General features: G+C 36.3%; 4 protein-coding genes across 6 annotated transcripts; 2 read left to right on the top strand and 2 right to left on the bottom strand.

Annotated features, from left to right (window-relative positions):
- On the top strand, nucleotides 440–4,262 carry LOC18590507 (non-specific phospholipase C1). Its single transcript, XM_007016057.2, has 3 exons — nucleotides 440–1,674; nucleotides 2,835–3,011; nucleotides 3,617–4,262. The coding sequence occupies exons 1-3, from the start codon at nucleotides 567–569 to the stop codon at nucleotides 3,934–3,936; spliced, it is 1,605 nt and encodes a 534-aa protein (XP_007016119.1). The 5' UTR covers nucleotides 440–566; the 3' UTR covers nucleotides 3,937–4,262.
- Nucleotides 4,681–6,369, top strand: LOC18590506 (ammonium transporter 1 member 3). Its single transcript, XM_007016056.2, has one exon. The coding sequence runs from the start codon at nucleotides 4,824–4,826 to the stop codon at nucleotides 6,210–6,212; it is 1,389 nt and encodes a 462-aa protein (XP_007016118.2). The 5' UTR covers nucleotides 4,681–4,823; the 3' UTR covers nucleotides 6,213–6,369.
- On the bottom strand, nucleotides 6,479–9,307 carry LOC18590505. 3 transcript variants are annotated; one of them, XM_018127174.1, is made up of 5 exons: nucleotides 8,953–9,299; nucleotides 7,859–8,009; nucleotides 7,578–7,686; nucleotides 7,199–7,433; nucleotides 6,479–6,886 (listed from the first exon to the last, which is right to left on the bottom strand). In XM_018127174.1, the coding sequence occupies exons 1-5, from the start codon at nucleotides 9,018–9,020 to the stop codon at nucleotides 6,676–6,678; spliced, it is 774 nt and encodes a 257-aa protein (XP_017982663.1). In that variant the 5' UTR covers nucleotides 9,021–9,299; the 3' UTR covers nucleotides 6,479–6,675. The 3 variants fall into 3 exon arrangements, with proteins under 3 accessions (XP_017982663.1, XP_007016117.2, XP_017982664.1); XM_007016055.2 differs by having other exon boundaries at nucleotides 7,578–7,644; nucleotides 8,953–9,294; XM_018127175.1 differs by lacking the exon at nucleotides 6,479–6,886 and adding an exon at nucleotides 6,893–7,046 and having other exon boundaries at nucleotides 8,953–9,307.
- On the bottom strand, nucleotides 11,528–13,456 carry LOC18590504 (dehydrodolichyl diphosphate synthase 2). The gene is made up of 3 exons (XM_018127172.1): nucleotides 12,888–13,456; nucleotides 12,692–12,759; nucleotides 11,528–12,168 (listed from the first exon to the last, which is right to left on the bottom strand). Exons 1-3 carry the CDS (start codon nucleotides 13,323–13,325, stop codon nucleotides 11,721–11,723), a joined length of 954 nt encoding a protein of 317 aa, XP_017982661.1. The 5' UTR covers nucleotides 13,326–13,456; the 3' UTR covers nucleotides 11,528–11,720.

The raw sequence follows: 15,594 nt of genomic DNA, 5'->3' as shown, positions 1-15,594 counted from the left end.
TGCAAATAAATAATCAGGAAGATACAACAGCATGACGATCAATTATTACTAAAAAGAAAACGTCAATTTCAATTTTATTTTATTTTAAGTCGTTTAATTCAACCATCTTACGGATAATTTATTTAAAAGTTATGTACATCGGACAAATTTTGTGTTATAAATAAATATTATTCCAAGCCACATATAAACTAGATAAGACAATATTAATTTTTAACTATCAAATCCAACATTTAATTAAATGAAAATTCTTCTAAAGTCTCATTGGCAGTCCGGGTTCGGATTCGAATATTCTTTCCAATATAATCAACTCCTACCCCACTGTGACAGGCCCATGGGTCAGAGGAGTTCCGTAAAGCCTGGTTTCCGGCAAAGGCCCAACGATTCTCCACGGGCAGCTGGTGGGTCTTTGAAAAACCAGACCAGAACTGAAGTAAAACAAAGCCTCTTTTTTTAAAACACAGTTCCTTCTACCAAATAACTCTCAAAACATTATACTATATTTCGTACGCCAACGACCAAATCCTCTTTCATTTTGTTTTTCTTACCATCTTTACCGTCAGCGGGAAATGACTTCCGGCCGACGAATACCCGTCACCCTCATTCTCTTCTGTTATCTTATAATCTCCTCTCACTCTCTTAGTTCTAACTATAATTTCCGAACTAAGCACAAAATCAAAGGACCCATTAAAACTATAGTTATCCTCGTCATGGAAAACCGATCCTTTGACCATATTTTAGGTTGGCTTAAATCGACCCGACCCGATATCGACGGCCTCACCGGCTCCGAGTCAAATCCAGTCAACGTCACCGACCCCAACTCTCCCGAAATTTCCGTCTCCGACGATGCTTTCTTCGTCGATTCCGACCCGGGCCACTCCTTCCAAGCGATCCGAGAACAGATTTTCGGGTCGAACGATAGCTCAGCCAACCCCGCGCCGATGAATGGCTTTGTCCAACAAGCGGAGAGCATGGGTGACGGCATGGGAAAAACCGTCATGAGCGGGTTTAAACCGGGTCGATTACCGGTTTACACTAAGTTAGCGAACGAGTTCGGCGTTTTCGACCGGTGGTTTGCTTCGGTTCCCGCTTCGACTCAACCGAACCGGTTTTACGTTCACTCGGCGACGTCGTTCGGAGCCATGAGTAATGTCAAGAAAGATCTCATCAACGGATTCCCTCAGAAAACGATTTTCGATTCGTTGGACGAAAATGGCCTCAGCTTCGGCATTTATTACCAAAATATCCCGGCCACCCTTTTCTTCAAAAGCCTAAGAAAATTGAAACACCTGACCAAATTCCACAGCTATGCGTTGAAGTTCGGGCTCCATGCTCGGCTCGGGCGGTTACCCAATTACGTGGTGGTTGAGCAACGCTACTTTGACGTGACGGCGTTTCCGGCCAACGACGATCACCCGTCGCACGACGTGGCGCGTGGACAGAAATTCGTGAAGGAGGTGTACGAGATACTTAGAGGTAGTCCGCAGTGGAAGGAGACCGCGCTTTTGATTACTTACGATGAGCACGGGGGGTTTTATGATCACGTGCCGACTCCTGTCTCGGGTGTGCCTAACCCTGATGGGATTGTGGGTCCCGACCCGTATTATTTCAAGTTTAATAGGTTGGGTGTTAGGGTCCCTACTATCTTGGTCTCTCCCTGGATCGACAAGGCTACTGGTGAGTTTCTTTGTCCAAGAAAAAATCTTTGTTTAATTGTTAACTTATTTCTTTTTTCATTGTTTTAATGGGTTTATATTTGATGGAGGGATAATTCTGTAATACTATAATTAATGTACTGTTAGTGAATTATAATTTGCTATCTCATCTTAACTATAATTTGTTACGGAACTTTTGTTCGTTTAGTTTAATGATTTGGTGTTGATTAGAAGCATGGTTTGAACTTTGAAAGTTGAGAGGACATAGCTTTACTTCTAATTGTACCCTGTTTTTGATGGGATGTCTTTGTGTCTTTATATAACAGTTCACTAGTGGGGTTAGCTTTTTAAATTAAATCAGTTAGCTCACTAAAGGGGGAAAGTTGAATTACCCGCATAGTTTTTCATTAAACTCCGTAAACCTGAGTTCGATTTTTTTTTTCCCTGGTTTTATGAAGTGCTGTATTAGTATGGAAATTTGAATTTTGGGTGTTTGTGTGCAATGCATAGTAAAAGGTATAGCTTGCACTCTTCAATGGAAAAGATCTTAAGACAATTCATTCTAATGTAACAAAGTATATTGCGATAGAAATTAATCATCAATGATGTAACTCATAGATATAGATAAACATAAATGGTAATAGTAGATGTGTAACAGCTCTGAACTTATAGCAGGTAGCAAGTTCTAGCAGTCTATTTTTGAGTTGGCAAATCATTTCTGAATTTGCTTTTATTTGCTTTTCTTTTGTTCAAAAATTCTTGTTTGATATGCAAGAATGGAAACTCCCACTCGTGTTGAATTCGAAAGATACGGCTTCTTATCTAGAAAGAATGAAACATGTCCGACATCCCCCTGATTGCTAAATCCCTAACTATTTCCAGTTGATTCTGAAGATGACAATTGGCTGTATGAGAGATGAAAACTTGTGTAGTCAACCAGAAGACAGCTCTGAAGTTGAGCTCTTTTTTAGTAGATGCAAAGCCAATAATGAAATATTGTGTTATTTGTCCAGTTTTTTCATTTTTATGTTGAAATGATATTATGAGAAGTGCATTTCCCAGAGCTGTCCTGTCAGTCCTCTCTCTTATTTGCTTCGTTTCTTGAATTGCATGCACTGCTGTTTACTAAATGTTGCAATTCCTGACCTTTTGTCTGTTTGAATCTTTTCTGTTTTTGTGCAGTTATCCATGAGCCACCTGGGCCAACACCACATTCACAATTCGAACATTCTTCAATCCCTGCAACAGTGAAGAAGCTTTTCAACCTGAATTCGAATTTCCTGACAAAGAGGGATGCTTGGGCTGGTACCTTCGAGAATTATTTTAACCTGCGCAAAACTCCACGTAATGACTGTCCAGGTATGCATCAATTTCCTTGATCATAGAATTGAGTTGAATTTTCTTTACATAATGCTTTGTATTTTGTTAATCAGTTGACTTCCTATCATATATATATGGAATATGGTTTTGCACTGTGCTCTTGTATCACTGGTGGAATTTGCTTCTATTAGTATTATGTTATGTGCATTTCTTTGGATTGTATCCCTTTTCTCCTTGCTAAAATCATAGTCATATGGGAACCCTGCAACTATAAAAGTACTTTGACTGAATGATTCATGCTTTGGAGATGTCGTTTGTTGTAAGGAATGGCACACTGTTCTTTGGTGCCCTCTTCTCTTCTAACAACCACATCCTCTCCCTTCGCACACATGGCTGCCCAAAGACGTAAAAGATGAAACATAATAATTGGTCTGGCAGGAAGATAGCGCAATATACTGGAACAGAGCATGTTTTGGTCGTATTATTTTGATTTTGAATATTGAAAGTCTATCTTATGTCAACTAAAGATTTCTGGATGTCATAATGGTCAGATAAAAAGTTCAGATGCTTGTAAATTTCTGATCAAATCATTTATTACGTCTTTACAAGAATGATTCAGAATAAATCCTGAAATTTGGATGCAGAAACTCTACCTGAGGTGAAGACATCATTGAGGCCATGGGGACCAAAAGAAGATGCTCGCCTCTCAGAATTCCAAGTTGAACTCGTTCAGCTTGCATCACAGCTCAATGGTGATTATGTCCTCAATACCTACCCATATATTGGCAGAAGCATGACAGTGGGTGAAGCCAACAGATATGTAGAGGATGCAGTCAAGAGGTTCATCGAAGCTGGAAAGGCTGCTATAAGAGCTGGAGCTAATGAATCTGCAATTGTGACAATGAGGCCTTCTCTTACCAGTCGAATTAAGGTAGATCGGAGCAGCAATGTGGGAGCATATTAGTCCCTTTGTACCTTTGCTCACTGTAAATAGAAATTTAGACTATCACACTATATAGTTTTCCCTGCACATATTTATAGCCAATCTGCCAGAGTACTCTAGCATCATAACTGAATATCATTGACCCAGGTCAAATATACTTGTTTGTGTATTATAACCTTACAATTATTACATACTACACGTTTCTTTCCCAGATGTTCCTTGATGACACTTCTATGGTTAAATATATACTTGTTTGGAAGCAATCAATTATTCTCTCCAGTCACCCCCTTAGATGACCAATTGTAAAATGTAAACTGAAGTTGGAGTTTCAAGGATTAGTTTGTAAATGATTGCTCCTTCTAAGATACCAGCTACTACAAAACCTGCAGTCTGCAAGAACAATGCATTTTTTTTTCTCTTTCTGCTGTAGTATATGAAATTTTATCTTAGAAATTGGCAATGAGATTCTTCAATCCACAAGGAATTTCATCTTCATATGCTTGCCAAATCTTTTATGAAAAACTTGTGGAAATTGTGGCATTGCTCAAAGTTTTGACATTATAATAATCCTATAGAAAATCCAGTTTCCTCCACTCTGGTCTGCTGGGTCCAAGTTAACCCATCCGAGTTAAGGAGTCTATCCATTGGGTGTTCCAGTGTTTGAAGTAGAATGCACTGCCAGTCAACAATTCACCACATTCAGAAACTGACCCTAAAGGAAAGTGTAAGTAATAATAAGTAAAAAACACTCACAACTGACAACAAGGCACAAGCATAGCTACCATTCAACGAGATTATTACAACATCACACAGTTACAAAACTATCAACCCATTCTCCCCTCTTCCCATCACATCTAACCAATCTCATCTGTCTCTTTCTCAAACTCCCTCTCCATTCTCCAACAAGCATGGAGATCTCTTGGGAGCAGAGCGTCACCTATTCTATCAACACTATCTACCTTCTTTTCTCTGCTTATTTAGTTTTTGTTATGCAGCTTGGCTTTGCCATGCTTTGTGCTGGCTCAGTCCGGGCCAAGAATGCCATGAATATTATGCTCACAAATGTTGTAGATGCGGTTGTTGGTAGTATCTCTTACTATCTCTTCGGCTTTGCCTTTGCCTTTGGTGATAGCTCCAACCCTTTTATTGGCACAAACTTCTTTGCTTTGAAGGATATTCCTAATAGTTCATATGACTACTCTTTCTTTCTTTACCAATGGGCTTTTGCTATTGCAGTTGCTGGAATTACTAGTGGTTCAATAGCTGAGAGAACCCAGTTCAGTGCTTACCTGGTTTTCTCTTTTTTCCTCAGTGGATTTGTTTATCCTATCGTGGTTCATTGGGTTTGGTCATCTGGCGGTTGGCTCAGTGCCAGTTCAAGCAACCCGCTGTTTGCTTCTGGTGCTATTGATTTTGCAGGGAGTGGGGTGGTGCATCTGGTAGGTGCGGTTGCTGGGCTTTGGGGTTCTTTCATAGAAGGGCCAAGAGTTGGCCGGTTCGATGCATTTGGCAAGGTGATGCCCATGCGTGGGCATAATGCAACTCTAGTTGTTCTTGGGACATTTTTGTTGTGGTTTGGATGGTTTGGGTTCAATCCAGGCTCATTTGATAAGATTCTTGTGGCCTACCCTAGTACAACTGATCAAGGTAATTGGACAGCGATTGGACGGACGGCAGTTACGACCACGTTAGCCGGATCAACAGCCGGAATAGTAACGCTGTTCGGCCGAAGGTTACTAGTGGGCCATTGGGATGCACTAGATGTTTGTAATGGACTGCTAGGTGGGTTCGTGGCGATCACATCAGGCTGCTCAGTGGTTGAGCCGTGGGCCGCTATCGTTTGTGGGTTTTTCGCAGCTTGGGTCTTGATCGGGCTTAATTTCCTGGCAGTGAAACTGAATTTTGATGACCCATTAGAGGCTGCGCAACTGCATGGGGGATGTGGTGCTTGGGGTTTGATTTTCACTGGATTGTTTGCAAAGGAGGAGTTTGTGATTCAAGCCTATGACTCAGGAGAGAGCGGGGTGGTGCGACCCCACGGCCTTTTCATGGGTGGGGGCTGGGGCTTGCTTGGGTGCCAAGTGATTGAGGTTTTGGTGATAGTGAGCTGGGTAACTGTGACAATGGGGCCTCTTTTCTTTGCCCTTCATCGGCTAAGAATCTTGAGAATTTCTGTAGAAGAGGAAATTGCAGGACTAGACATTTCCAGCCATGGAGGATATGCTTATAATACTCATCAGGAAGACAATCAACCTCGTTTTTATGCAGATTATATGAGAATGCAAGATCAGTCATAAGCTACCTGCCACTTTCCTGCATTCTATTTATCCAAAATTTCATTGGATTACTACAAATCCAAAGTGAAAGTTTACCATCAACTTGATTTGTTAAGGTGTGTAACCATATAATATTTTCCAAATCGAAGTCATAGCAGTTTGCTGTTAAACATTGGCAGGGCACTGGCAATTTTGTTATTCTTTGATCTTCTCATTGAATTACATATTGAGAAATAATGTTTATACTTGAAAATCATATACCCATTTCAAAAATAACAAAAACAATAGAATTCAGATAAGCATTCCTTATCTCATGAAGTAGGGATTTCTATTAGGAAAAAGAGACAAGACCCATTTTGAAGCCAGTAGGATTCAGAGGGCCAAAGCCTGAGAGTATTTACATTTCAAAATGGTGATTTATCATATGGATATACAGCCATGCTAGTTATATACAGGCAGTTATCATAGCCCTGTATGAAAGCACTCACCTAACATGAACATCATAGGGAACGAATACAGGATCTGGGACAACAAGAGGCAATTTCTCGATGTACATGAAGAGCCTCTTACAATTCTCTCTCAAAATAGATGATAAATCAACAAGATCACTCTTATCTGTGTAAATCCAAAGGTCACCAGAGTTGACCCTTTTCAGACTATCCCGACAAAAGGGACATGATTGCGACCGGCCACGCCTGAAATTGACAGGAAATACAACAGCATCAGGCCACTTGCAAAGGAAGAGTGGAACATGAATCATGAACCTATAACAGAACGCAAACATTGACCTTAAATGCAGTAAAACTGGCTAGTCACCCTCATGAATGGTAACTGCCCATACCCATAGTACGATTACTGAAGAAATAAAAAGGTTCCACTCAAGGATGTAAGACACACACCACCATCAACCGAAACAACAGTTCCAACTGATGGGGCATGATTATCATGTGGCTATATATAATAGTAAAACAGTATCAAGTTGTACTCAGATAAAAGGAAAAACTAACCAATCCCGATAACACTTCAAACACAGAGAATGGCTGCAATTAGGCAATACAACCATGCTGTTCATCTCCATGCAAATTCCACACTCCTCTTCCCTTTCTATGTCAATTTCGGAGAGCTTCCCCCTTTCAAATTCATCCTTCCTCCGGTACCTCATGGTACACACTTCTTTCTGTTTCCTATCTTCCAAATCCGTGATACCTCTTTGAAGTTGCAATAAAGAAGGAAATATCACAGCTGTTTACCCAAAAACAAACTAGTGAGACAGATTTCACTTCAATTGAGCTAAACAATGCTGTCAGCACAAACAATTATAAAACAGAGAGAGAGTAAGACTAAGCATTTCTAACAAAATTTATGACTTCTCAAAATCGCACTCACCATAAAATTCTCTAATGCTGGCTTTCCTCTCATAAACAGACATGGTGGTCTTGCCATCAGCATATGTCTGCATCAGTTCACCAGATTGCCACAGCCCAATTGTAAGTAACTATTAGGTAAGAGATTACAATTTTGATCAAGATAAAAGAAAGGGTGAAAGATTTGGTGGAAAGCGGGAACTCTTGAGAAGTAGGGGTGGAGGTGTTAAATGAAACACAAACAAACAATTCAATGAGCGAAAGATAATCTTGCTGAAAATTATATGGTGGAAAGAAATATACCATATAAATAAGTATTCTGAGCAAACCAAGGGCACCAGCAAGTTGACAATCAGTCCACTGAACAAGGAAAAGAAAAAACTGGGCTGATGGACTGTAGGACAGTCTCATTTGAAGACGTGCTCCATCTTTCTCCCTTGGATGATCTAAAGCCCTGAAATCAATAGAGAAAAAGCAGGCAAAAGTACAGGGTTAACCATCAAGCAGTGCCGATAATAAAGCAAAAAAGAATTTAAAATAGAATGTCTTTATTCATAATCTTTGACATTAGGATTAAGAATATTTCAGTCATTCAGTCGGTTCTCCATTACTTACATGCACAACTTAAGGAAACTGTTTCACTAATCCTATCAATCAGATACAGCAAAAAAAATTCCCCCATTGTCGGCTATCCAAAAAAAACAAAGAATTCCTCCATCATCTTGCAGGTTACCATGGATCCAATATCCTTGCACTGGTCTTCACCACATATAACAGAAATCCAGCCCTTACTACCATGAACCAGAAGGAACCAAATTCTAAAATATATATCTTCCAAGAAAAGCAAAAATACAGTCCACTGTAGGTGTCAATTGTCAACAAACCCGAAAGAAAAAAAGTGTAAAGCTTGGATCATTTAGAATCAAGGGATACCCTTCACTCAGCTCCCTTTGTAGGCTTAGAATGTTTCATTTGTTTATGCGATCATGCCTTCACAACACCACCTAGAAACGCTTCCTTCCCTATAATCTATCTCTACAATTTATAATGCAACAAGAGTTTGACTAGACATTTTAAACCCACTAGACATTTTAAACCCATTCTCAGTTAAACAACAATGTGACCTTGGAAGAATGTTCAGAACTTCTATAATCTGTTAAGAATCTTGCATAGTCAAACACAAAGTACACAAACAATCAACCCCAACAAAAGGAGAAGACCCCCATAAAATTTTATCCAAAGTTTGGCCCTTTTTAGAGTAGAAAGTTCCTTTTTAGGGGGAAAAAGGAATCAAAATTCATAGAAAAAGTTAAATAAAAAACCCAGCAATAAAAAAAAATCAAACAGAAAAGCAAAAGAAGATACATAATCGAATAAAAAAGATAAAACAGATATACAGAGTATTAGCATGTTGAATATCAGCTTCGAGCGCTTTGAGTGAATCCTTGAAAGACGACTTTCCCATGACCAGGTACTTTCCGAGAAAATTATTCCCATCAAACTAAAAAAATCCTCCAGAAAAACAAATATCTTCAACTCCAAATATACCCCCAATTATCCGAACCAAAAAAGGGAGAAATAAATTGGTATTTTTGTAATTTTCGACAAAAACCTCGTAACCAGAGACGAACTTAACTGCACTTTCCAAACACTGTCAGTTACGACTTCTTAAAAGCAAAGGGAGAAGGGTTCTGAAATTACGATGTTGTCCTTAGATGAACCTAATCCGGTATGGATCGCCTATTGTCAGTCTTTCCGGGATTCTGTTTTAAAAAGCCAACGACGTTGAAGGAAAAGACAAAATGGAAGGGTTTTATGCCCCCCTGATGAGTGATGTGGCGAGACACTATTGGTAATCAATGGAAAAGGCTTGTGGTTGTCAGTAGGGAATCTACTCGATCTGGTGGCGGCGCCTAAAGTTTTAAAAACCAGGGACCTGTTGAATAAATGCCGCCCCATACCAGATTATCCAAAAGATAGTAATTTATTAATTAATAATCTTAATTAAGTTACATTCTTAAGGGAATTAATTATGGTTTAATTATGGGTTTAGGATAAGAGATCATAGGCCCACTCACCTGCTTAGAATTTTGGTAAGTTTAAGGCATGGCAGATTTTTAGAATAATCATGTTCGGGTTTATGGGATTTTTTATTTAAATTGTGAAAGATTTAAAATATCTAAAATTTGTCATCTTGTATTGTACTATGGTACAAATGATGGATTGGATAGATATGGTGTGCCCGAAATAGGAAATTCGTAGTATATACTATAGATGCTAATTTTGAGATATTTTAATTCAAATTTAATTATTCATATTTACCCCTTTTTTTGAAATGCATTATCCATACTTATCCTTACTCGATTATTAATATTCACAAAAACTCAAACTTGACTATTTAATTATAAATATTATGAGAATTCATTGTAAAATTTGATTCCATTTAAAACTATTTTTTATTTGTATTAGTACTAAATTAAACTAATAAATTAAAATTAGCTCATAAAAATAAATTAAAATTAAAAATCAATGATTAATGAATTTTAGTAATTATTTATATTAATTATAAATAATTTGTAAATAAAAAATAGTATTATAAAATAAAAAAATATTATTTTTAATCGAATTCAAACCGTGAGTATTCAAATTCCATTACTCGAATCCTACCCATCATAGGATCATATAGTAATTAATGAGGTAAATTTATGTAGAATACCCAATTATAATATGATCATTGCTATTTCTGATTACTTGGGTGAAAGGGAAATTGGCTTGGAAACTGAAAGGAAAAAAGTACAAATAAAATGGAAGAACCTAGAAAGCGTTTTCCTTTCAAGAACTTAATCACAATACTCAAGTACATGGGCTTTATGACTTTAATTAGCTTTATATTAAAAATAGGGTTCAATTCAATTCCTTTTTTCTTTCTACAGCACATATCCATTGACAAATTATGATGAGATAATATAAATATACTAAGATAGATAAGCTCTTTATAATAAAATTACATGAACTATCAATTTTTCTTCCAATCCATAGACATAACATATTTTGTTAACATATATTCTTGAGAGAAACATGGGAGATTGGTACTGCTCCATGATTAAAGCATGGTTAAGGATAAGGTAAATTAGGTCAACAAGGCCACATTCTTAGCTAAATGTTGGCATTAGTCCTTTTAATTATTGGTTTGGTTTCTTCTGATGGCAAATCCTGGCCAGAAGGGAATCCAAATGAAAAGTCAACCCAATTGGATGATTTGAAAAAATATCTGGTGATGAGAATGAGACTAGACTTCCTTGGCTTATTGAGTGTGTTGATATAGGTAGGTGCTCCTACTTCTTTTAATTAGTAGTAGTTTGAAGAAAGAGACTCCTCATCAATAATAAAAAGAAAAGAAAAAGAATGTAACACAGTTAATTTAAAGGACTGATTAAATTCTCAGCTTCCTAATCATGGGTACTATTCTTTCTGAATATTATATATAAATGATTCAAACGGACAAAAGGTGTGAATTTCTAAACTCATTATCCAATTTCCATAAGAGTTAAGAAAATGGGTCCTCCAAGTTTCTATTCTTGCTGCTTATGTCTTGGTAGAAGACTATTGAGAATGGAAGAAATCTAAGATATTATGAGTGAAGACTTAGGAATCAAATGGCTAAACTAAAATTAACCTTGCATCAATCGGTTAACTACCTGAAAGTTAGAATTCCTTGTCTTTTTTCCCTCGTTTTCTCAGCAAACGGTTGGCTGGAAATGAAGATAAGCTCAACTTGGAGATGAACTTGCGGTCGGGAAAATTTGGCATTTTGTCTGTTACCAAAAATTAATTGGACCCTGCATGATTGAACAAGTAGGACTAATCAGCCAAGCATCTAAGACGTCAGTGCCAAGAAAAGGATTGCAGCATCCCAATCTGCTCAACTATTGCAGGAGATCCTGATCACAGAAACTAGAACCATTTTAAAGATGTATATAAAATTTGAGAAGCCATGATTGAACATATCAGGTTATACATAAAATAGCTTGATGTTGATTTTTCTATTCTGAAGAGAGCTTTACATATTGGTATAACTATTCCTGTAAATGTATAATAAAATTGAATTTGGTCGTTGGGGTCCCCGCCCTTTAAAGGCTATATTTTTGTTATCAGCTGTTGTTGCTTATGAATGTCTTCCACCATAGCGTCTCTGTCTCTGCTGGTGTGAAGTTAAAGCTTCTACGAACTCATCCTTTCCAAAATCAGGCCAGAGTTGTTGGTCGAAGAAGAGCTCTGTGTAGGCCAACTGCCAGAGTAAAAAGTTACTGACTCTTAGTTCACCGCTGGTTCTAATTAACAAATCCGGGTAGGGAAACTCAGTGCAGTTTGTTTCCAATTCTCTCTCGATTAGGCTTTCGTTGATGTCTTCCAGTTGAATATTGCCATGTTTTGCTTTCTCAGCAATGCTTCTGCATGCTTGTACAACATCGTATTTCCCACTGTAGCTGACTGCTACAATGAGTTGGAGTCTGGAGTTGTCTTTTGTGGTCTCCTCTACCTCATGGATCAGCTCCTGCAATGATGTGGGAAGCTTTGATGAATCCCCGATCACGGATATTCGAATGCCTCCCCTGGTGAGACCAAAATCATGATCAGATAATCAAGTATAATCTCAAGCAAACACCCCATGTATCTGAAGCAAATCAGAAAATAAATAGAACATAGATGAACACAATGAGGCACCTATATCATACAGACTTGCTTTGCTCGAAAGAACCTTTGCAAGGAAATAAATAACCCTCTGACAATCATGAAGAGATGCAATACCAAACCAAAAATACAAAAGGTTGTTCAAACTTGAAATATAATCCAAAAATTGTTTCAAGATGCTGTTGAACAGTATTTGCATTTCACTTAAGGATTTCCCACCAACTTACTTCCCCTACCATTAATTAATTAATAATTCATATAATGGCTGAATTGCAACAATTTGAATATAGAGTAATTCAGCCCTAGATATTCACTTTTCCACCAAAATACATCCAACGTAATGAAATGATTAGAAATTATATCTTAAATAAACAATAAAATTGTTTCTCTAAATGCCAAAATCAGGACAGAGGTGTCAAAGGAGAAAGGATGGATGGACTATACCTAGAGAAAGTCTCCAGCTCTGACTTCAACGCTCTTTCAAACAAACTCATCAAAAAGTCAACCTCCACCTGCACTGAGCTTACCCCAAATTAAACACTCCGAAGCTTCCTCACCTTAATCTAACACGTAAGAATACTATATTACATGAAAGTGTATAACTTTAAGAAGTAAGTGAGAAATAATTTTAATATCTCACCTTAGGCCGAATCCAGTTCTCAGAAGAGAAGGCGAAGACAGTGAGAACCTGAATTCCCCACCGACAACATAGCTCGACGAGCTCCCTCAGCGACCTTACACCAGCTTCATGCCCAGCCGAAGTCGGTAATCCCCGCTGGCGAGCCCACCGCCCATTCCCATCCATGATCACCGCCACGTGCTTCGGCATCAACTCTTTATTAAGCCCCTCCGGCAGCTCCTCCTCCTCCTCCGAGAACTCTCCCGCCACAGAAATCTTCCCATTCGCTACGTCGGTGGTAGCTGCTTGCAGCTTATAACCAAAACGGTTGGGAACAAAAACCCGAGAAGGAAAAATCTCTGTTTGGTTACTGGCGGTTTGAACTAAACTAGACTTCGGTTTAGGCTTGGGAGGAGATAAAGTGTTGACGGTTGGAATAGCGAGGCTCAAGGATAGCATTATTCTCGTTAAGAATAGCGTTTAAACTGTTTAGGCTGTTAGTCTTTCTGCTTCTTCCCCTTATCTGCGCCTTTTGCCGCCACTGCGTGTTTCGAACATAGAACAAACTCTTGAGAGTGCAAATATAGAGGATAACCCGTCGGGACGCCAAGAAACTAGAGATGACGTTAAAACGACATCGTTTCCTAGCGACTAACCAGATACCATGAGTTTAAAATGTGGCTTTAAATTTATTGCATATTGACATATATAAATTTTTAGAATTATTTTGGTTTTCTTTATTTACGTACGGCGAGTGAATTCTCTGTTTCTCATCTGCCACTTATATTTAATTTTGTCATTTTATGCGAAGTCGAAATAGAAGGAGACTTTTACTTGGCAATAGTGCAAAAATCAGAAATTGTTTTCTGATTTTGTCAAGTGGGCAACAATGAGTTTTTGATGTAATGTTATTGCTTTACATTTAATCATGAAGATCTAGCGAAAGTGAAACTTATTCTCAGGTTGAGATCAGTTGCTTCAATTTGAACAATTTGAGGCTGAAAAAAATATGTACTCAACTATATTTTTATTTAAGAAAAATAATTTAAAAATTGAATCAAATATTCAAATATCAAAAATAAAATAAATATATCAATTATTGAATTAAATATTTAAAATATAATTTTTTTTATATCTATTGAACCTTTTGAAAGTCTTGAGAGCTCTAGAAACATCATTGTCGCTATTCATTTTTGTTTGAACGAGTTTGCCTAACATTTTAATATTATGTACTCAGGTCTTTATGAAAAGTTATTTCTTCCTTCAGTATATTTTCTTTGTTCATATTTTTAAAAAGATTAAATAATGAAGTTATCTTTTTCAATTTAAATTTTTTGTTGTTTCATGTTTTTCTCTTCACTTTTTTTTACATTAAAAAAACTAAAAAATAATTCTATGGAAAATAAAAAATTTAATATACAATAAATAAAAACCAAAATTATTTTTCTTAATCTTGGCAAAATGTCATTGAAGGCAAATAATAGAGAGTGGAAGGAATAAGTTGTATAAATTTCTAGCAAAGTTTGACCGAGAATTTCAAAGTCTAATACATACTTTGCACTTGTAAATGTAGTATAAATTTGATAAATAACTACATGTAATTTCAACATTTTTCGTGTAGTGTCTTATAATTTTTTTTCTCAATTAACATTTTGTGAATAAATTCTATTCTTATAAAAATTATATCATTAATTTTATCTTGTAAAATTATAAGTTTTTTTAAGTATGAACAAATGAATATTTTTTGAATTGAGAATATTTTGATAATTTTATTTGATGAAATTAATAAAAAAAAACTTCTTATGTAAACAGAACTATAATTATTAAAAACTGATTAGAAAATTAAAAATGTTGATGCAAGTGAGATTTAGATGGAATTTAAGAAATATGCAAAATTGACTTTAAAGCAAGTTTTTTATAGACGCCATCTTTACGACTTATTTTGTTATTACGTATGCAAAAAGGGAATTATGTGAATAGCGTTAGAGATACAATAAAACCAATATCTAATTTCGTCTTTACACTTTACAAGAGTAAAGCGTCATATACATTTAGGGTTTGCAAAGTTGTTCTTACTTTTTGCATCAAGTAGATTATAAAAAAAAATAGATTCTTTTAATAAATGATAAAAATTCAAGTGTTTATGTTTATTTTCAGAGTATAACACTTCTATCTCTTTTGATTTTTCTAATCTTGTTTTATTTGTTTTTAGTGTGCCAAAATGGTTGGCAGTAAATCTTTTATATAGACTTACAAGCGTCTCTTCTTAAGGACACAACTCTTTCATCAAACACCTCTTTGTCTTATAGATACATTTACATCTTACAAGTTGCAATCTTTGCATAAAGGTATTGTTTCAATAATGATTTTATGAAAAAATAATCATTCATTTCATAAGACATGATTTTTGAGTTACAATATAAAAACTAACTTTTCATATCTAAACGTTTTAACTATAGTATTTTTCAATTGTTTTATAATTTTTGAATTCAAAGTTATTTTTTCTATATGTCACTTTACCAAGAAATATAACCATTCACATGAAAAACTCACTTACAATCTAATAGTCATATTATGTTACTATTTGTGACATAATTTTTAAATTAAAATAACTTTAATTATGTGACATAACATTTTATTTTAAAAATACACCAACAAAAAAATCATAAGTTTTATACGGAAAAAAAAACTGAAACCAAAGAGTGTAAATTAAGTTTATCTTATAAAT

The sequence above is a fragment of the Theobroma cacao genome, chromosome 9, assembly GCF_000208745.1.
Source record: "Theobroma cacao cultivar B97-61/B2 chromosome 9, Criollo_cocoa_genome_V2, whole genome shotgun sequence".
NCBI lineage: Eukaryota > Viridiplantae > Streptophyta > Magnoliopsida > Malvales > Malvaceae > Theobroma > Theobroma cacao.
The sequence above is the reverse complement of the archived record's forward strand: the minus strand, read 5'-3'. Positions and strand labels throughout refer to the sequence as shown.